The sequence below is a fragment of the Odontesthes bonariensis genome, chromosome 5 (assembly GCF_027942865.1).
Source record: "Odontesthes bonariensis isolate fOdoBon6 chromosome 5, fOdoBon6.hap1, whole genome shotgun sequence".
Taxonomy (NCBI): domain Eukaryota; kingdom Metazoa; phylum Chordata; class Actinopteri; order Atheriniformes; family Atherinopsidae; genus Odontesthes; species Odontesthes bonariensis.
In genome coordinates this window covers 276,144-297,952 of record NC_134510.1, presented here as the reverse complement: position 1 = coordinate 297,952, position 21,809 = coordinate 276,144, and the positions used below count along the sequence as shown (strand labels likewise).

General features: G+C 42.2%; 1 protein-coding gene across 2 annotated transcripts in view; it reads left to right on the top strand.

Annotated features, from left to right (window-relative positions):
• The first annotated feature begins 9,838 nt into the window (after positions 1–9,838).
• adcy3a (adenylate cyclase 3a) overlaps positions 9,839–21,809 on the top strand; it is a 224,088-nt gene continuing 212,117 nt past the window's right edge. For both annotated transcript variants that reach the window (XM_075464641.1, XM_075464640.1), the window contains exons 1-4: positions 9,839–10,086; positions 11,329–12,413; positions 16,203–16,352; positions 21,092–21,222. In XM_075464641.1, coding sequence (XP_075320756.1) covers positions 11,739–12,413; positions 16,203–16,352; positions 21,092–21,222 — 956 coding nt within the window. In that variant the 5' untranslated portion in view covers positions 9,839–10,086; positions 11,329–11,738. The remainder of the gene's footprint in view (positions 10,087–11,328; positions 12,414–16,202; positions 16,353–21,091; positions 21,223–21,809) is intronic.

Here is a 21,809-nt window from a genome sequence, read left to right as displayed (position 1 = left end):
CGTGCCAACCAAAACATTTTTGCGCGCCTCCACTTCGGACAGTAGCACTTCCAACTCACTTTCGGTGTAATTTTTCTTTTTTCCCGTCTTACTCATGCTTTTTTCTTTATTTTCTGATCGTGCAGCGAGGGGAATCGCAGGTGCAGGGCTCATTTAAATATGATTTGCGTATTTAAGTAGGGGCGTGGACAGGGAGGAGTCGGGTGATGGGTCAGCGGTGGCTGGTTGCTGGACGGACTGAGGTGCGTTCTGGATGATTCGCCGGATTACGGCAATGGCAGGAAGTGACGTGGCAGAACTGAGTGAGATGGAGGACGAGGAAGCAGGAGAGACAAAGATTGGAAAATGGAAGAAAGTAGAATCTAGGAAGAAAAAGAGAAGAAATAGTAGTAGCAATAATTCAAATGGTAATTCTCAGGAGTCGGGTGAAGAAAGACATAGCGTAAAAGTAAGACAGGTAGAAATAAAGGTTAAACTTCAATTTGACTTGCCATGTTCTTTAAACCCATTGAAACTATCTAAAGCGTTACATGACGCTGTAGGAACTGTGGCAGTTAAGGCATTAAGAGATGGAAGTTTAATCATTACGTGTGTTGATAACAGACAAAGAGATCTTTTGGTTAAAATGACAACTTTGGAGGGGAAGAAGGTCAAATGTACATTGTGGGAGAGGAAAAGAATCGTGCAAGGAGTAATCACAGGGGTCCCAACTGAGTTGACAAGTGATGAGATTATGAGAAATGTGACGGGAGCTAAAGTGGAAAGAGTGAAGAAAGTATAACAAAGATGGGGTGAAGAAGGAGAGTTTATCTGTACTGTTGTCCATGAGAGAGGAAATGTTACCAACAAGGATTAGGGTCAGCTACATGAGCTATCCAGTACGTGAGTACATCCCACCACCACTCCGGTTCTTTAAATGTCAAAAGTTTGGGCATGTAGCAGCAATATGTAGAGGGAAAACGAGGTGCGGCAAGTGTGGAGGGGAAGATCACGATTATGGTAAATGTAACCCAGGCACAAAGGTTAAGTGTTGTAATTGTGGAGGCGAGCACAGCGCTGCGTATAAAGGGTGTGATGCGCATAAACGTGCAGCAGAGGTTCAGCGAATTAAAGTGGAGGAAAAGGTGACATATGCTGAAGCAATTAAACAAGTTAATGCAAAAAAGGAAACAGTGATACCATCAGAAGCTGGTCCAGGAATACCTGGACAGAAACAGCACTGGCAATCTCAGGGAATCAAACAAGTTGGAAGGGAAGCAAATACAACATATATTGCAGTGGACAATGTAAAGTTTATAGCCTTCCTAGCAGAAGTAATTAACTGTTCTGCTCAAACCACGAGTAAGACAGAGAGAATTAAAATAATCATAAAAGCGGCACAGAAATACATTGGTATGGGGGAAATAAATATAGGTAGTATCAATGATATATTACTAGCAGAAGTAGGACAAGAAGAATCACAACATAAATGACTTTGTCTGTTCTTCAGTGGAATGCTAGGAGTTTAATAGCAAATGGTCAGGAACTAAAGCATTTTATTGAGGAACTAGACGTCAAACCTAATATCATCTGTATACAAGAAACATGGTTAAAACCAGCACTTGATTTCATTATACATGGATACACAGCAGTACGCAAAGACAGGGATACAACAGGAGGTGGAGTTGCTACATTTATTCAACAAGGGATTAATTATAGAAATGTAACATTGAGTTTAGATATAGAGGTAGTCCTGGTGGATATATGGGTAGGTAAAACTAAGACTAAAATCATTAACTTTTATAATCCTTGTAAAAGAATAATGAGAGAGATGCTAGATAGTTTGTATGAGAGAGGAAATGGAAAGATAATATTGTGTGGAGATTTTAATGCTCACAACACTCTGTGGGGAGGAACAAAAGTGGATGAGAATGGGAGTACTATTGAGGAGTATATGGATGATAACAAATTAGTATGTTTAAATGATGGAAGATGCACGAGGTTTGACGTTTATCATGGAACGGAGTCCGCATTGGATCTCACAATAGTATCAGATCGGGTAAGTCAGTGGGAGGTTAACAGAAGTTTTCTTGGAAGTGACCATTATATAATATGGTTAAGTATTGGGAATCAAAATATGTGTTTAGAGGAGAATTGGTTTCCAAGATGGAAGATGAGAGAGGCAAACTGGGGGATGTACAATTTTAAAGCGAGTGGTAAGTTGATGGAAATAATATCAGAAAGGAATTGTGATGTTGATGAACTAAATTCAAAAATTACAAATATATTGTGTGAGGCAGCGGAGAAGGTTATTGGTAAATCCTCTGGCATGAGGAAAAGGAAAATGGTACCTTGGTGGTCAGATGACTGTAAGGAAGCAGTAAAATACAGAAATAAAGCTTTCAGGAATGTCAAATCAAACCATTCATATAATAATTTCATGGAGTTTAAAAAAGCACAATCAAAGGTAAAGCAAGTTGTAAAAAAGGCTAAAAGGAATTATTGGCGTGACTTTTGTGGTAAGATAGGAGCAGAAGTTAAAGTGTGAGAGGTCTGGGGCATGATTAAAAAGATGGGAGGCATTAGAAGGGAATTCTCCATGCCTGTGATTAAAAATAATGAGGTAGAGGCAGTGACCAATCAAGAGAAAGCTGAGATGCTTGCAAAAGGTTTTGTAAAGGTTCATAGCTCAAAAAACTTAACAGATGAAGAATTATCGTGGAGAGTTAAAGTAATAGAGGAAAACAAAGGATCACTAGGGATAAAGGCGAACAGTGAGAGCGTACTTGACAAGGAGTTTACATTATTTGAACTTAAAAGAGCATTAAATGGGGTCAAAAACACTTCGCCAGGGAAAGATGGTTTGTGCTACAAAATGATAAAAGAGATAGACGATGTAGCTAAGCATGAAATTTTAAAACTGTACAACGAGATATGGGAGCAGGGGAAATTACCTTTATGTTGGAAGCACTCAGTCATAATCCCTATTGGGAAGCCAGGAAAAGATAAAACTGATGTAAAAAGCTATAGGCCAATTGCATTGACATCAAATTTATGGAAACTGATGGAAAGAATGGTGGTTAAAAGGCTTATGTATGAGGGTGAGAAGAAAGGACTATTTTCTAACCACCAGAGTGGGTTTCGTAGTGGACAAACTACTATGGACCCTGTGGTATGCATGGAGAATCTAAGGAAAGCACAAAATAACAAAGATATAGTTCTTGCTACTTTATTTGACATAGAAAAGGCATATGATATGCTCTGGAAGGAGGGGTTACTGATTAAGCTGAATAGGATGAACATTGGTGGGAGGATGTTTAATTGGATCAGGGACTTTTTAAAAGACAGAACAATTGAAGTCAGAGTTGGGGTTCAATTTTCTAGGATGTATACTATAGAAAATGGAACACCACAGGGCAGTGTATGCAGCCCTGTGTTTTTTAATCTGATGATTAGTGACATTTTTGACTCAATTGTAGATGTAAGAATTAACAGAGCATTATTAGCTGATGATGGAGCTCTGTGGACAAGAGGGCGTAATATTGGTAAAGTTACAGCTAAGATGCAATTAGCCATAAATAAGGTGGAAAAATGGGCATTTGAGTGGGGTTTTCATTTGTCGGTGGAAGTAATCTGTTTCTCAAAGAAAAGGAAGAATCCTACCGTAGAGCTTAGGCTATATGGACAAACATTAAAACAAGTCGATACTATTAGGTACCTGGGAGTGTGGCTGGGTGTGAAGCTTATGTTTAATGAACATATTCAGAAAATGATGGAAAAATGCAAAAAAGGTATAAACGTCCTGAAATGTTTAGCAGGGTACAACTGGGGAGCTTCAAGAACGTCCCTTAAAAGAATTTACATCGCCTTGATTAAGTCAGTTTTTGATTATGGATGTATTGTATACAGATCAACATCAAAGACACAACTCAAAGAAATTGACAAAATGCAGGCGAAATGTATGAGAATATGTTGTGGGGCATTCAGAACCTCTCCTGTACCAGCGCTGCAAGTAGAGACAGGAGAAATGCCATTAAACCTCAGGCGCCTGAAATTGAGCATGGCTTATTGGGTCAATTTAAAAGGACATAGTGCATCACATCCTACTAAGGAAGTCCTTAATGACTGCTGGGAATATGGGAGAACTAAGATATGTAGCTTTGGCTGGGATGCTAACAGATTAGCAAGTCAGATGGAAAATAGAGGATTTACCTTGTAGCAAGACTTTGCCTCTGGCAACAACCCCACCCTGGTTGTTTTGTTCCCTGGCCTAGAGTAATCATAGAAACTAAAGACAAGGTAGGGCAGTGCCTAGAGTATATTTGCCATGATTCAGCAAATATCTACACAGATGCATCCAAGGATTCTGAGGGGAAGACCGGAATTGGGGTGTATATTCCTGAGTCTGAAATAAATATCAAAAAACGAACAACTGATCATTTATCCATTTTTTCTGCCGAGATGGCAGCAATTATCATTGCATTACAATGGTTAGAAGAGGCTAGGCTCCCTAACACTGTTATTTGCTCTGACTCTGTCGTCACTCACAGCTATACAAAGTGGTGATTCAACATGCAGACAGGATCTATTGAATGAAATTTATCAAATCATGTTTACAATTAAACAACAAGGAAGGACAGTGCAGTTTGTGTGGGTTCCCGCACATAAAGGTGTAGAAGGGAATGAGAAAGCAGACAAGCTTGCAAAAGAGGCAACAAAAGAAGAGGAGGTTCAAGTAAACATTCCACTCTGTAAGTCAGAGATCAAGGTAATAATCAAACAAAAAGTTAATACAATGTGGCAGTCTGAGTGGGATAAGGAGAGGAAGGGCAGACATTTATATAATTTACAACAAGGAATTTCAAGGAAAAGAAACAGTGATATAAATAGACAGGAGGAGGTGTGGTTTTACAGAATGCGAATAGGTCACACTGGTCTGAATAGTAATTTATTTATCATAAACAAACATCCATCTGGAAATTGTGAGTTATGTGGAGTCAGAGAGGACGTGGAACATGTTCTGTTAAGATGTGAAAGGTTCTCGAGTCAAAGAGAAAAACTGAAAAGGGCAGTTAGTACAGTAAAGAAGGTTTTCTCCTTGGAAACATTATTGGGTGAGCCCAGGTCAGGAAGTATCACGAGTTCCATGATATCCTTTATCAAAGAGACACAGTTAGCAAACAGGATTTAGAATTATAGTTTTGTTTTGATTATTTCATTTATTTATTTGGTTTCTTATATATTATTTTATTTTATTATTTTTATTATTTATTTTATTAAGTTTTCTTTGAATTACCCAATGAACTGCACCTCAGTCCAGTAGATGGCGGTAATACACCTAGTGTGTAAACTGCCATAAAACATAACAGAAGAAGAAGAGGAGTCGGGCGCTCCGACATGTGCGCTCAATTTCACGTTGATTGGGATGTACAAACAAATGTGCTTGGATTGATGCGTGCGCACAGATTCATACACCCGACGTTGGAGGGCATTTGGGTTTGAGCGTACGCTAGTGATGGCAAAATGAGGCTTTGTGAAGCTTTGAATCATTTTGAACCATTGTGTCACCAAGTGGTTCACTACCCGAAGCTTCATTCAATTCCCTTGGGTGACATCTACTGGCAGCAGCAATTGTTGCACCAAATAAAGCCCTGCAAATGTGATCCATCTCTTGTGTATATAATAAAACTATAATAACACTTATGTGTCTTGTATATATGTGTTTTCAGTACCTCATTAAAGATTTACCCATGAAACAATGTGAACATTTTTGGTTTGTCATTCATATTGTCTTTGGGAGTGTGCTTGGTGTACTGAGTGTTTTTGGACAGTGTGCTTGGTGTACTGAGTGTTTTTGGACATTGTGCTTGGTGTAATAAAGAGGGTGCTTGTGGTACTTCACATGTTTTTATTCAAAAAAAGTAGTTTTTGGACCGTAGAAGGGCTCAAACGGTTTCTTTTTTTGGAAACAATTTCTCCAGCTTTGGAAAATACCCTTTCACAGGGAACAGAGGAGGCTGGTGTGACCAGGAACTGTTTCGCTAGGTGGTACAGATTTGGATATATTGTTTTGTGCTGTGCCCAATACTTCAGTGGATTCTCTGATCGGTCCAGAGGAGGAGCAGATAGGTATTGCTGCACTTCCACTATAGAATCTGCTGTTGCATTTTTCCATTTTCGCGCATCCTCTGCATCATTGTCCAGAAGCTTCCACAGGTTAATACCTGTGGGGGGGCACATTACAGATTACAGAATATATTTTCAATTACATCAATGTGGCATGAGATTGTGTCTTACCTGTGGAAGCTTCAGCAGGTGCTGGCTGTGGTGCTGCTGATGTAGACGGTTCTGGTGTTGTTGCCTTCATCAATGCCGCACATTCCCCTTTGAGGCGTTTTACCGCCGTGTCACAGTTGTTGGGACTGTGAAATCCAAGTGTCTTAAACCTGGGATCCAGCAATGTAGCCATGGAGTTGAGACTTGTCATCTCTACACCAGAGAGCTTTTCAGTCATTATTCTGTTTAAATTATGTCCCAGCTGTTTGGCCATATCTATTGTAGCTCCACTTAGCAACTGATTTAGTGTGTGCTTTAACATTCGTATTAGTGGAGCTACTTTGGAGCCTGATACTCTTCGCTCTTGTGAGAGCTCCACAGTCGCTGCCTGAAATGGTGACAACATTTTAATGCACTGAGCTGTCGCCTCATACTCATTGGCTGTTAAAGGAGCCAAATCTGTAGAAAGAGTAGTCAGAGCTGCTGCCACTGCTTCTCTCTGTTCATAAATCCGCTGAAGCATTACAAAAGTGCTGTTCCACCGAGTTTCCACTTCCTGCATCAGTTTCAACACAGGGCGGCCCATTTGCACTTGCACCTGCTGAAGGCGTTCCTTGGCCGTGGTGCTGCTTTTAAAATATGCTACAATCCTCCGGACCCTTGACCTGATGTCATCAAAACCAGGAGTTGCATCAATTGATTTTTTCACAATCAGGTTGAGGGCATGGGCAATGCAGACAGCATGCCTAACATTCAAGATCCTGGCAGTGGCTATCATATTGTGTGCTGCATCCGTCACCAAACATCTCACTTTTCCACCAATTCCCCACTCCTCCATCAGCTCCTGCACAACAGCTGCAATGTTTTCAGCTGTGTGGCTACTGGGGAAAGGATGGACTCCCAGCAGAGTTGTGGACAGCTGCTCTTCAGCACCAACAAAATGGCAGGTTAAAGCCAGATATGCATCCATATTAATGGATGTCCACATATCTGCTGTGAGGCTGACACTGTCGGTAGTCAGCAACTCAGCCTTCGCCTTCTCCTTTTCCTCCACATACCTCTTCTCCACCATGGCCTTAACCGTATTCCTACTTGGAATGGCGTATGTAGGATCCAGTTTAGCCACAAATGCCCTGAATCCAGGATCATCAACCACAGTGAAAGGCTGGGAGTCCTTTACAATGAAGTCCACAAGAGCTTCATCCAGCTCTTGCTTCCTGGATCCTATAAAAAAAAAACATAAATAAATAAAAGTAAACTCAATTTAACTTACGCACATTTAATTGACATTCTTTCTGATTCTCCATGTATATCTATGTTGTGCTTACCTTGAGTGGTGGCACGAGGCTGAGTGTTCTCGTGTTTGGCTCTATAATGCCTCAGCATTGATGACGTATTATTATTATACGTCAGGAGCTGGGGGCAAAGCAAACACTGCACCTGTAAAACCAAAGTAACAACATGTTAATACGTTATTCTTCTTACCTATTATGTATTTGGCGTCAGTAAGAACTGCACCTCTTGCATAACATGATACCATACCATGTCTATCACACTACTGCATAGTATAGGCTATAGGCTTTCTAATGAACACTTTGAATGTACATTACCTTATTAGGTGGCACCAATTCGAAATATTCCCACACTTGGGAACGCTTCCTTGAAGGTTGCTCCATGAGACAAACTTCAAAACTTCAAAACTCCAAAACTCCAAAACTCCAAATATCGACAAACGAGACCTGTTCGTAGCGTACAATACGTGTAGAACGGGGACATGAACCGGGGCTTCAGCCATTTTAAATACTCTGAATCGCGCCAAAGGTTCAAAGCTCCGCCCATCAACTCGAAGCAGTCAGCTGACTTGGTCTGAATGAAGCAGTAAAGTGGTTCAAACGTCATCAGTGACGTCACGTGAAGCAAGCTCCGGCCCACTGCTTCATTATAAATACCCTTTCGAGTTTGAAGCGTGCTTCGGAGCTTCGGTGTTGGAGGTCACATCACTAGCGTACGCCATGTTTCAGTAGGAAATCCAGCAAGTCTTTGTACATGAGGCCCCAGGTTTCCTCATTTACTTTGCCAGATCACCGTCACAGTCACAGTAAGCCAAGCCAAGCCAAGCCAAGCCAAGCTTGAGTCAAGTCTTTTGTTTGCCATAGTCATGTTTTGTTTTGTCACAGTCTAGTTTTGTTTTGTCACAGTCTAGTTTGTTATCCGGCTCAGCCGCGCTTTTTGTTCTCCTAGAAAATAAATCAAGTTTTGCTTTGGAAGTATCTGCATCCGTGTCCTTCTACGCCTCGCACCACCCACCTTACCTGACAAATGGTTCCTCTTGGAGATCATATTTCTCTTTTTTTCTCTCACTGTGCATGCTCACACTCACTCCTATTCAATTTAGAATCAACTATTTAATTGAACTCTTCTTAAACTCATGATTATCTAATTTGTCCTTCGTCAAATGATGCACTGTACTTTCATTCAGCTGGTTATGTATCCACCAGCCATCCCCCCCTAAGCATACACTGTTCTTTGTGGTAATCAATCTCCAACAATGACCTATTTTGGAATCCATACTATATGGATTCCATAGGTAAATACGTTAGTTATGAAACAACAAGCCTGCCAAGTTTCTGTGGACCACAGCACATCTGAGACAAAGCCTAATTCAATAGCATTCCTCAGACTGTAGATATCCATGATGCCCAAACATGCAATGAGGTAGTTGAGTTACACTTTGTTTTTGCAGTTTGACCTTGACAATCAATTGGGACACTGAAGAGAGATTATGTATGGTCAATAGCCAACTGTCAATTCAGTGGGCACAGATTCACTATTTCAGTGGAACAATCAATTCAGTCCCACTGAGTGTTAGGTCACAAGCTGGTGTGTGTTGCCTAAAGACCTATCCCGTGGCCATCGGGCAAGAGGGGGGGTACACTTAGGTTGCCAGTCCATTACAGAGACAAACATGCACACTAACTCTCACTGCTAGAGGGAATATAAAATCACCAGATATGCATTTGAACTGTGGAAGAAAGCCAGAGTATCCAGAGAGAGTCTATGAATGCACAAGGATAACATGAAAACTCTACAGAGGCAGGCCCCAGCCAAGACTGAAACTGCTGTGAGCTGTGTCCATCCATCCATCCATCCATCCATCCATCCATCCATCCATCCATCCATCTTCTATACCCGCTTAATCCAACTCAGGGTTGCGGGGAGGGGGGTGGGGTGGGGTGGGGTTGGGGGCTGGAACCACCCAGGTCCCTATAGATATCGATATCTATATATCTGTATATCTATATCTATAGATATATAGATATATATATATAGAGAGAGAGAGCGAAAGAGAGATGCATGCACAAAGACATCTATGTTCTTGTTCGAAATAAAGAAAGACAGAGCTTTTAATCATGGACAGAACAGGACTAAATTAACCTTAATTAAATGTAATATTTCATTAAATGTATTAAATTAGAAAAATATACATTCTCAATTTTAATCAGACTTTAACTTTGAGATGTACACAGCTGAGATGTGATTTTATTTTTAAACTGACCGGAAGTCTTGCCTCTGGATGCTGCTCGGTGCTTTTTGCGACTCCGGGCTGGATAACACGACGGGGCGACTTTCTGTGTTTCTCTTATCTCTCTCCCCTCCTCCCCTTGTCTCTCTCCGTCTTTTCTTCTTTCGTCCTCATTTTTTTTCATTTCCCTCCGTGAGAGTCTGGATATACGCGAGCCTGTGAGTGAGCGGCAGTCACATCTTTGGGAGGAAAATAACGGCAGCGACCACAGAAGAAGAAGAAGAAGAAGAAATGTGGCGTCCTACACGGTGAGCGGCTGCATCTGTCCACATTCTGTCGGTGAGCTGGGAGCAGATCCACTCACCCAGCATAGCAGGGGGATGGAAATGAAACACTACACATATTAAATAGAGAGCGCGAGAGAAAATGTGATGCTGACAAGTTTCTGTCACAGAAGGCAAGGCAAGGCATCTTTATTTCTATAGCGCATTTCATACCACAGGCAACTCAATGTGCCTCCCTCAGAGATGCTAAAGCAACGCTCCGAGCCTCGGTGCTCCACAGAGTCCAAACAGCCATTTACAGCAGAGTCAGTGTGGGGGAAGCAGTGTGTGTGCTGCAAAGCTTTCTGAAATTCGTGTATCTGGATGAGTTTTCACAACCTGTGAATTTGATATAGCGCAACATGTAGCTAGGCAGGCCTGCAGCACCAGGACCAGGACCAGCACCCGGACCACCACCACCAGGAGCACCAGGACCAGCACCAGGACCAGCACCAAGAGCACCAGGACCAGCACCAGGACCATCACCAAGAGCACCAGGACCATCACCAGGACCAGCACCAGGAGCACCAGGAGCACCAGGACCAGCACCAGGAGCACCAAGAGCACCAGGACCAGCACCAGGAGCACCAGGACCAGCACCAGGACCAAGAGCACCAGGACCAGCACCAGGAGCACCAAGAGCACCAGGACCAGCACCAGGAGCACCAGGACCAGCACCAAGAGCACCAGGACCAGCACCAGGAGCACCAAGAGCACCAGGACCAGCACCAGGAGCACCAGGACCAGCACCAGGACCAGCACCAGGACCAGGACCAGCACCAGGACCAGCACCAGGACCAGCACCAGGAGCACCAGGACCAGCACCAGGACCAGCACCAGGAGCACCAGGACCAGCACCAGGACCAGCACCAGGATCAGCACCAGGAGCACCTGATTCAGGAGCTTGGCCCCTGAATCAGGTGGCCTGTGTTTATGGCTAAATTGCAACAGTTGTAAAAATGTCAGCCCTACATTTTTTTGGTACATATACACAACAGTTTGCAGCAGATATGCATCCTGGGTTTATGTTAATGATACAGTTTTGATCATATTGTCAGAAAAAGAAGGAACTGCATTTGTACTAGAAAGAGTCTCCACAGAGGAAAGATGGCAGCCAGCAGTAGGAACATGTAAAGGAGGCTTGGTTAAATGCTTGATAACTGCCTCTCTCTGTGGTAGAATGGGAAGCCATGGTAAATACCTTCCTTGTGCCTCTCTTTTTTGTAGGTCCAGTGAGATGGAGTCATGGAGACCTGGAATTCAAAAAGCTGTCCAACTCAGAAGAGTGATGGAGACAGAAGAAGTCCCACATTCATCATAAAGTACAGAGGTTGACGTTTGTAAAGTTGAATGGAAAAGCAGGAAATGGACAGTGCGTCTCTGACTAAGCATCAAAGGACAGTATTGGATTGAGTGGCCCCGGGTCCAGTGATGTAAGAACACATCTGTGGTGCACGGGACAATCAGCTCACTGCTGTGACTCATGTCAGATATGTGGGCTCTCAGGGGGAAAAGGTGCTTATTCATCAAAGAAGAAACTGGCAGACAACATAAACCTGAAAGTTGTGTTAACATTTAATTTTCACTTTTCACTTTTTGAGAAAAGGACAGGAAGCAGAGGCTTTTGAGTGTTAACCATGCCCCGGAACCGGGCTTTTTCAGAACCAGAGTACTCTGCCGAGTATTCAGCAGACTGCTCTGTTACGTTACCGTCTGACCCTGGCCAAGCAGTAGGGCGAACACATGAAGTGACAGTGAGAAACTCAGGATGCTGCCTCTGCCTGCCACGGTTCATGCGCCTCACCTTTGCTCCGGAGTCTCTGGAGAACCTCTACCAGACCTACTTCAGACGGCAGAGACACGAAACTCTGCTGGTGCTGGTTGTGTTTGCTGCCCTGTTCGACAGCTACATCATTGTTATGTGTACGGTGGTCTACACAACTGACAAGCTGGCCTCTGTTTTAGTAGCATCGGTGGGGCTGGCCGGGGATATTATCATGTACCTGCTGTGCCGCTTTGGGCTGCTTCCAGACCGCATCTCCAGACGGGTGGTGCCCTACGCCCTCTGGGTGCTCATAGCAGCTCAGATATTCTGCTACCTCGGTCTGAACTATGCTCGCTTCCACCAGGCCAGTGACACAGTGGGTTGGCAGGCTTTCTTCAGCTTTTCCTTTTTCCTGACTCTACCTTTGAGGCTGACACCCATTGTTCTCATCACTACTGTTTCCTGTGGGGTTCACACTCTGGCTCTTGGGGTCACCATTGCCCAGCATCAGCAAGAGGACATCCGGGGGGCAGCACTTGGCAGACAGGTAAAAGTTGGAAGGAAGTGATGCCAGACATACAACTTGTTGAGACACAAAGAATTTGGAGCTGATGACAGTGGTTTGTAGAACCACTGTTTAAGATGTTCCAAACTAACCTTTTGATTAGTTTGGAACACAATCGTGTAATTTTGGTGCTAAAATGGTTTGTAGAGTTCCACTGTTGAAAATACACCCTGGAATTGTGGCTCTTAGATGCCACATGTAGAACTTTCAGCCTGCTGATGATTGTGGGCAGGTTTGATGGTTACCTTAAATGTAGTTTCAGTTTACCATGGCAACTCTAAGAACTCCAGTGTTATTTGTAAAGGGAACTCAATGTTTTCTGCTTTTTGTCTGTCCATTTCTAGTCAACAAAACAGAATGCTAAACATTTTTGTTTAAAAAAATTCAAAGATTGAAGCTCATCTTTATATATAATATGGCAATGTGCACCACCCACTGACGTAGATCCCATGCAACCAACACGTCGCTGAATGCTTTTAGAAAGTGCCAACATTGGTTTTGATTTTTTTTTTAAGTAGTCAAAAAAGGGTTAGAATTGACAGGGAATCAGTTTTCAGCACAACACCGACTTGTTAATTCGTAGGTCCTACACACAGCCACAGAAATGTTTCCTAAGCTTCCATGGATTTGTAACTTTAAACTCATGCAAACTGCATACACTTTGTCCAAAATGTAGTCTCCAAAGTGCAGGAGTCTGAGCGTAAGGGCCAGCGACCCAGCCCAATGTATGGATTTCTCATGTTCATCTTGTTACTCTGCATTTTTATTAAATTTCTCTTGGTAAGGTTCATTTTCTCTTCATTTTCCCACCTCCATCTTCTCCCTTCTCCACCAAATTGAGCTTATGTCTAGCTCAACAGTTGAAGCAACAACAGTAGGCACAGATAACAGAAGAAAAGATGACCTTCTAGTTCCAACATGCAACCTGTTTAAGAGGCAGACATTCTCTTTTCATTTCATTTAAAAAGTGTAGCTTCTCTCTACAGGATCAGTTCTAGGACTTTGTTTTAAAAAGTCACTCGTAAAATCAAATGTAGTAGTTCTCAGTTTGTTTGGATGTATGTTGATATATAGTTCAAATAAATCATTTTAGATTACATTCAAATTACATCCTTTTTATTTGTTGCCCTAGTGACAACATCCAAGTAAAAGGACTCTGGTATACAGTGAACCCTCGCTATAACGCGGTTCACCTTTCACGGACTCGCTGCTTCACGGATTTGCATCGTGCATTGTGTTCTGCATTCTGATTGGCTAAACAGTCTCTCCGCTTCTTCTCTACCTGTGTGTCAATAACGTTGCGGTTTAATATCTACACGTACACGTTCATTACAGTTCTCAAACATAATCGATGGTGGCATGTCGGTATATAAGAATCTTTTTGCCCAGAAGGAAAAAAAAAGAGCGACAACAACTACCGATAACTATGTTCTTCTCTCGAAAAAACACACCTGCACCGCGGGCTTTAGAAGAAAAAAGCGCTACAGAGCGGAGTCAGGATGCAGCGGCTCAGTCAGAAGAGCAGTGAAATACACGTGAGTCACTATTTGTCCTACTGTACTTTGTATTTTTTTCATAATCATTTTTCATTTTCTCCCGTTCTAATCCAATGACTCGGGTCGCGGTGGGGCGGCGCTGATCTCCGCAATTTGAAGCCTTCAGTTCATATTGATGATTAAAATTATGATTTTACAGTACAGTATTTATTTGTTAAAAAAAAAACCTTTATACAGTACTTTTATTTGTTAAACAAATGCTTGGGCCTGTAAAAAGGTTTTGTTCTTTGGTTTCAATGTATTATGGAGTATTTCATTGTATAATAATTGTAAAAAAAATAAAGGTTACTACTTAGTGGATTTCGGCTATCACGGGTTCTTTTTGGAACGTAACCCCCGCGAAAAACGAGGGTTCACTGTAGAAGAAGAATATCATCGTCCGTTGACATCTTTATTCAGGTGTTAGAACTGAATCTGTGGATCAGAGAAATGAGGGATGAGTTATGCTAGGCACTGGCCTATACTCATTTACACTGGTACATTTTGGCCATGTCCGAGTTGTGTGTAATGTCATGATTTGATCATTTTGTATTTTGTATATCTTTTGGCATTTCTCATGTATAGATGTTTTCAAACTAAAGTCAGACATTTATGTGAGAAAACTAGGAAAAGGTTCTTAGGTGATGTTTGGCTCTACTGTTTGGGTATAAGTTAGTGACATTAGTGTGGACTTTTTAGATAAATTTGCCTGTCAGTTTTTAAAAAAGTACAGTTCAGAGAAAAAAAAACTATATCAGGATGAAATTTGGTAGGAAAAGCATCCTCTTTATAAAGACTCCAGTTCTCCTACATACGCTTGTGCACAGTTTTACAAGGTACCGAAAACCCTCTGAGGATTTAGACTTTCTCCATGTAATTAGTTCCATTTCTGTAATCTCAGGCTGACTACTTGATGTTGAGATTGGGCTTGTGGACAGTTCTGTTGGGTTAGGGTAAAGCCCCGTGTATACTCTCGCAGCAGTGTGTCGCAGTGAGCTTGTCACAGACATGACGCAGTTATTTTTGATTTATGCCCACTTTTGAAGCGCGGTCTGCGCTATGTTAAATCCACGCCACAACGCAAGAGGGACAATCACGAACAAGCTAGGATTGTGGGTGTGGTGGGTGGCGTGTTTCTCTTCCGGTTACGGAGGTCATTCAACAACAATGGCGACTGGACAAATGCGCACTTTGATTGAGATGCAGCTGATCGATCTAGAAATAGAAGAAATATTGCTACTACTGGAGCTGGCAGAGAGGCGAAAGAATCGTCACGGTTAGCACGGTTAGCGTCACCCTTAGCCGGTTAGCAAACCGGAAATACGCATAGTGTAGAGCGGATGTAGAGTTGACCAATCAGAGGCCTCCTTTCTCTCCTCCCTGCAGCGATATCTGCGGCACTGTCTGCAGGGAGTGAAGGGTGGTTTATGGTCGGAAACCAGGTCGTCTGCGTGTGTGTCGCAGTTAACGCAGATATGCCCCCCCCCCCCTTACGCAGACACTCTGGTGCACCTCCCCAAAATTGTAACTCCCAGGTACTCCATGCTTTTAAGAACCCAATCTCATTTTTACAGCATAATGTCATAATCTCACACCTATTCCCTTGTTCTGTTTATTTTAAGAGTTAGAATGAGACGGGAAGTTGTCAATCAAATTTGTGAAGTTGTCAGCAGATCAGTCGCCACATCTCAAATATAATCTGCATGAAGTTGTCATTTGTTCTCCAGACCACCATTTTTTGACTCCATTGACTCAACTGGTGTTTCAGCGAGTTCAGAACTTGTTCAACTTTAAGACCTTTAAAGAAGTGCAGAGCCTTATTACCACAGCACTTCTCTCGTGTAATAAGAATTTCTGTTGTGGGCCACATTAAAGGGATACCGTCTACTCAATATTTGCCTTATTTTTCTTAATATCACCAGTCAGAATTAGTAAATTATGCTGCCAATGAGAGTCTTTGTCAACTAACATTTGAAAGTGATGACCTAGTTTATAAATGCTGATTCAAACCTGATATATCGATGGTGTAATGGGGATTTATAAGCAATAACTTCTTGATATTAAAATACCCAACAAGGTTTATATACATTATTACATATGCTGTTTATCTATTGAGTTGCAAATGGTGATTGTGAATGCCCCATTAGACACTACATTGTTCTTTCAGCTTTCAGCTGTGCTTCATTACTGCATTATAATGCTGAGTACAAACTGTTGCATTCTTTTTTTCTCTAAGCTGCTGGCCAACGTTATGATCTACATCTGTGCCATCACTGTGGGTGTCATGTCGTACTACATGGCTGATCGGAAGCATCGTAAAGCCTTTCTGGAGGCGAGACAGTCTCTGGAGGTGAAACTTAACCTCGAGGAGCAGAGCCAGCAACAGGTCAGTGGACCTATAGAACAAGGTTCTGGGTTATGTGTGAGTTTAATGATACACAAATATGTGCAAATGATTTCAATATTCTCTCAGCAAAGTGAAGTGCCCTCCTAACACCATGCCTTTGCAGTGTTTCCCATACATTGAGGAAACTATGGCGGCCCGCCATAGTTTCCTTTTGGCCGCCATAGTTTCCGAATCCCAATCGTTTGAAACACAGCGATTTCCTCAAAAACGAACCAATATGACTATACAACAGGTGAATTAGTAATTAAACATGTCCTAAAGTGTGCAATGTCAGAGTTTTGAAGTTTAGTGGCAAAAAGGTTTATGTGTTATCAGTCGCTGTCGGGGCGATTGACACACGTTATAGATCAGTGGGTGCGCGTGCATAAAGGTCAGCTGTAATCATCGGGATTTCGTTGACAAACATATTTTTTTACCTATTTATATTATGAGAAATAATGTGAAATTTGAGCAATGACGAGTACACTAGTATGTTGTCCGGTATGTTGCTTAAAAAAATAGTAAGCTCAATAGTTTCTGTTTAAAATAAGGTGTTTCATCCGTCCCGCATGTGTGGTTCAACCGTCCCGACTAGGCGGAGCGGGGTGAAGTTGGTTTTATATTCGACATTCGCCTATTTTCCGGCTTTGTAATTGTAATAGCGTCACAAAAACCGCACCAATTAGCGTCAGGATGGTATTAACATTTACAGAAAACTAAGACTAACATACCACAGGCTTTATCAGCTCACCAAAGTAAGCAAGTCTGGCGAAAGATCAGAGTAACCGCGCCGAGTATACTTCTAAGTGAACTACGGCAGCCGGAGCGCTTAGGGACCGTCGCAAAAGTGCAACGCCTTTTTTTGTTCTCACTGGATATTCAACCAATGAACACCAAACCACTTCTGATGGGTTTGTGAACCCACTATAAAGCTTTCGCAGCCTTTTAGTTTCCAGAAAAATCATTTTAGGTAGAACATTTACTCAGTGTGCATAGTTAATTCCATTTCAGACTTTTATTTTGTAATAGCTCTCTTGTTTTTAAAGATATCAACACCAAACCACTTCTGATGTGTTCCTGAACTCATTGTGTACTTCCTACACCCTTTATTATTAAGGACAACCTTTTCAAGTTTTTCAAAAAGGCTTAAGTACTCACTGTATATGATCCATTCATATTTTTCATGAAGTTTAATTTTAATCTGTAAATATTTTCTTTTACAATTGTTATCATTGGGTTTTAATGACAAGATGAGGTTTCCTTATAAGCCCACAAGGGTTTCTGACATCTCCAGCACACATTCCTTTTTTTTAATTTGTTGTGTTTTATTGTGTATTTTTTTTATATTTGAATGAATGTGTGCAAATCAATCAAATAAAATCAAATCTGCAGTCGCACAAACTTACGCCGCGTGAATTTACCCCCCCCCCCCCCAATAGTTTCCAAAAATTCTGTGGGAAACACTGCTTTGCACTGTCATTGCATTTGCTGCATCTTACCAACTAAAGGCTGAAAACAGTCAAGTTTAAACAACAACAGCAAAGATGATTGGGCATTCCGTGGGTTAGAAATATCTTATGTAAAAAACCCTTTTGGTATCTATGTGTTATAAGAGTTGCCAAGTCTGATTCATGTGCAATTTGTTTTTGATTTTTCAAGTGCTGCTGCCATCGTTATTATGACTAATAAACTGAGAAACACTGCTCTACCTTTTTAACGCAGACTTCTCTGCTGTCCATCGGATAGGATCAATGTTTCCAAACAGGAACCTATCAGATTAAGTACCAGGAGTGTAAAATAGCTTTGGAGACTAAATAATGACCAAGCAGACACATGCTTATGCATTTCAGGCATCACTTAGTGAATGCATCTAGAATCTGTGGAAATGTGAATCAAATGCTTTATGCTACTAAGAGGCACCTATGTGATACTGAAAACCTTGCTAATATGATTAACATAGAACATGGCCGACTAATCCTCTCTTCACAGCTCCTAGTGAAGATGCATGTTGGTTGAACTAGTCATCTCTTTTTGAAACGGGCCTCAGAGATGTTGGTGCTTATCTTGGCCACCTATTCCTCCTTAGATTATTTAGAGTCGACCCAGAGCAGAGACGTGCAAATGAGGGTAAGGGATAACCTAACCTTTTAAAAATGTTTACGCCGTATGTGTGCTGGCTTGTTTAGCAATCACCCCCCAGCCTCTCCTCAAATACATTCCTCACATACATATGTGAGGAATGTATTTGATATATTGTATATACAACAAAGAGCAATGAAAAAAAAGAGCAGATATTTGGAGTAAAGTGATTAGTGATAATGATGAAAAGCACAGCAGGTGGGATGATAAAACCAAGAAAACCAAGAGAGGAGCACAAGCTGCTGGGAGGCAAGGGCCACCAACCAATGAAATAGCATCCGGTGGCTGCTGGTTACCATGGCAGCCAGCCCACTTGATATTAGCTGCAATCACAGAACCAATGCGCTCCTGTGTCAGATACTTTGGATGATACTGCTGTGCTTCCTACCAGTCCCTCCCCTTTAGTGTATCTATGTGAAACAGATGTTCAGGTGTGTGCTGCTCATGGAGCTTTTTTGTTCAGTCTGAGGCCCCATCCACACGTAGCCGGGTATCTGCTAAAACGAATATATTTTCCTACGTTTGGACCTGTCATCCACATAAAAACGCATCGTAAACGAATGTTTTTAAAAACTCCGGGCAAAGTGAAGATTTTTGAAAACTCCGTTTATGCAGCTGCGTGTAGACAGAGATAACCGGAGTTTTGCGTTTTCGAACGTCACAATATGCGCCAAAACAACAACAAATCTGCTTTAAAGTCTAAAGTGCGACCTTTGTTTACTGAAGAAGCATGGATGCCTTGAGAACTGTGGTGGTTATTATTGTGCAGGCGCTGTTTACTGCCTTGATTTTACACGCCCAAGTCGTACTCCCAGAGGAACGGTGTGTAAATTTCGCATGTCCCGATCCTCACTCCTGTCGCTGTCGGAATTATTACGTCCTAATATCGAGGGGGCAGTCCACTGTCATGTGATCACCTGTCAGTGTGCTCAAAAAAGTTGCGTGCACACTTTATTATTTAGCTGACGAGGGCAGATTGCGCAAAACTGCTAATGCATTTGGGTTGTCAAGACAGGTGAAAACGCAGATGTTCGGTTATGTGTGGAAGGTTGATTAAAATGAGGAGACTGGTCCAGAAGCATTCTTGGGATGGATGATGCAGCACGTGGAGGTGTTCTCTCAGGTGCTTGGACCTGACGCAGAGACTGAAACTGTTTTTCGCTGCACATGAAATGTTTAGGGACAAATCTGCTTTGGAACAATATTGGAGCCAGTGATTCAAAGAAATAAAGGAAGCTGGCTCTGTGCTGGGGACTGCTGACTGTGCAAAGAACAATGCTGCGCAAGTTAATGAGCATCATGGACAATACTGCCTACCCTCTGGATGACCGTTGTTTGACAGAGTGAGCCTTCTTCAGCTGAGCTGCAACACTGAACAGATGACAAGGTCATTCCTGCTAGCGCAATGACTATTAGCACGGACAGTTTAAGATTATTAATGGGGGAAAAAACAAAACGCACTTTCCTTTTGCAATTAATGAAATTATTATTGTAATTTCATTGAGGGGCTGCACGATGGTTTGGTGGTTAAAACAGCTAACAGGGTTCCAGGTTCAACTCCCGGCTGGTTCTTTCTGTGTGGAGTCTGCATGTTCTCCCTGTGTATTCGTGGGTTCTCTCCGGGTACTCCGGCTTCCTCCCACTGTCCAAAAACATGCATGTTAGGTTCATTGGTGTCTCTAAAATTGTCCTTAGGAGTGAGTGTGAGTGTGTGTGGTTGTTTGTCTGGTTTGTCTCTGTGTGGCCCTGTGATGGACTGGCAGCCTGTCCAGGGTGTACCCCGCCTCTCGCCCAATGACCGCTGGGATAGGCTCCAGCCCCCCCGCGACCCGACCGACGGATTCAGCGGCTATAGAAAAAGGATGGATGGATGGATGGATGTAATTTCATTGATTTAAATTAGTTTAATTTCAATTCATGAAGAGCAACAGTAAGTGATTATTAGGAAGTTGATAATTATTAAGTGTAGAAAAAAGTAAACTACTGCATCACCAAAAGCTCCTGGAGGGCCAAACCCCGTCCTAAACATCTGGCCATGGTAATGTGCTTTGCATTTAACATGGACACCTTTTGGAGCCATCGATTGGGGGCCGCATGGGAATATGCGACCCCAATGTGCAGTGGCTGGTCCTGTGCCTTGACCACGCTGCAGAAAAGAACAAGTTATAGTAAACAAGAACCCATCAGAACGTCCAGATGAAATTGTGCCCCCCTCTCAGAAAAACCTGAGACAGATGCATCAGTCTGCTGTTGTAAACAGAGCAGCCAGAAAAACAGGCAAAAGTGCAATCATTCTTGGCAGCTCAATACTTCACTATAGGAAATCTCTGTAGACTCATAGTTAATATAGTCAGAGCTTCCCTATTAATATGTGATTTCTTGCAGAGTCACTATTAACTACATCCACTTGGGATTGATCATACCTGAGCTTAGTACCTTGCTCAGTTAAAAAAAAAAAAGTGTAAACTCTTTACCCTAAGGGCATGATTTTAGTCAATTAATAATTCAGTCAGAATTGGTGCTCAATATAGATGGGACGCCTAGTGAATATCAGTACCTTTTTCTCATGTTCTCCGGGTGTCTGTATCTGTTTTCCATAGGAACGTCTTCTGCTCTCCATTCTTCCTAAACATATTGCAGATGAGATGCTTCAGGATATGAAGAAGGAGCCCAGTCAGAAAGAGATGCAGCAGTTCAACACTATGTACATGTACAGGCATGAAAATGTCAGGTAACTTAGCTTTTCATATTTACTACTATCCAGCACAATTTTCTAGAACCAAATATCTTGTAGCCTTTAGCTTAGCCACATTTACCAGTAAAAGTTTTTAATTGTGTATGCAGTAATATTCTTCTCAGAGTGGGGTCTAAATAGAACTTTGAATGAGTTCCAGAGACTCCCCATCAACGTTAAACGTATCATGAAATTTAAAGGTGTAAAGATTAACCGATGCATATCAAAACCCGATTTTAACTTTAAAGATGTTAATAACATGGGGAAGTGAATTGAATGAACTGTACCATAAACCAGGCCATGGCAGGTTGGTTAACTGGGTCTTCACCAATCCTACACTGCATCCGCTGCTCATATGCCTCAGAGCCGGTTACAGCGGTGAAAGCATCCCGCTTCATGTGCTTACACACAGCAAGTCGGCCTCACAGAACCAGCGCCACTCAGATCATCCTGTGACACCGGCTTGATATGTGTAAGGATACAGCGATGCAGGGCTTCCTCTGTTTGGCAGGGGTGAATTATGTGAAGGAACAGTGGTGGGTTAACAAACAACAGTCCGTGGACTCCTGTCACTAACGCATCAA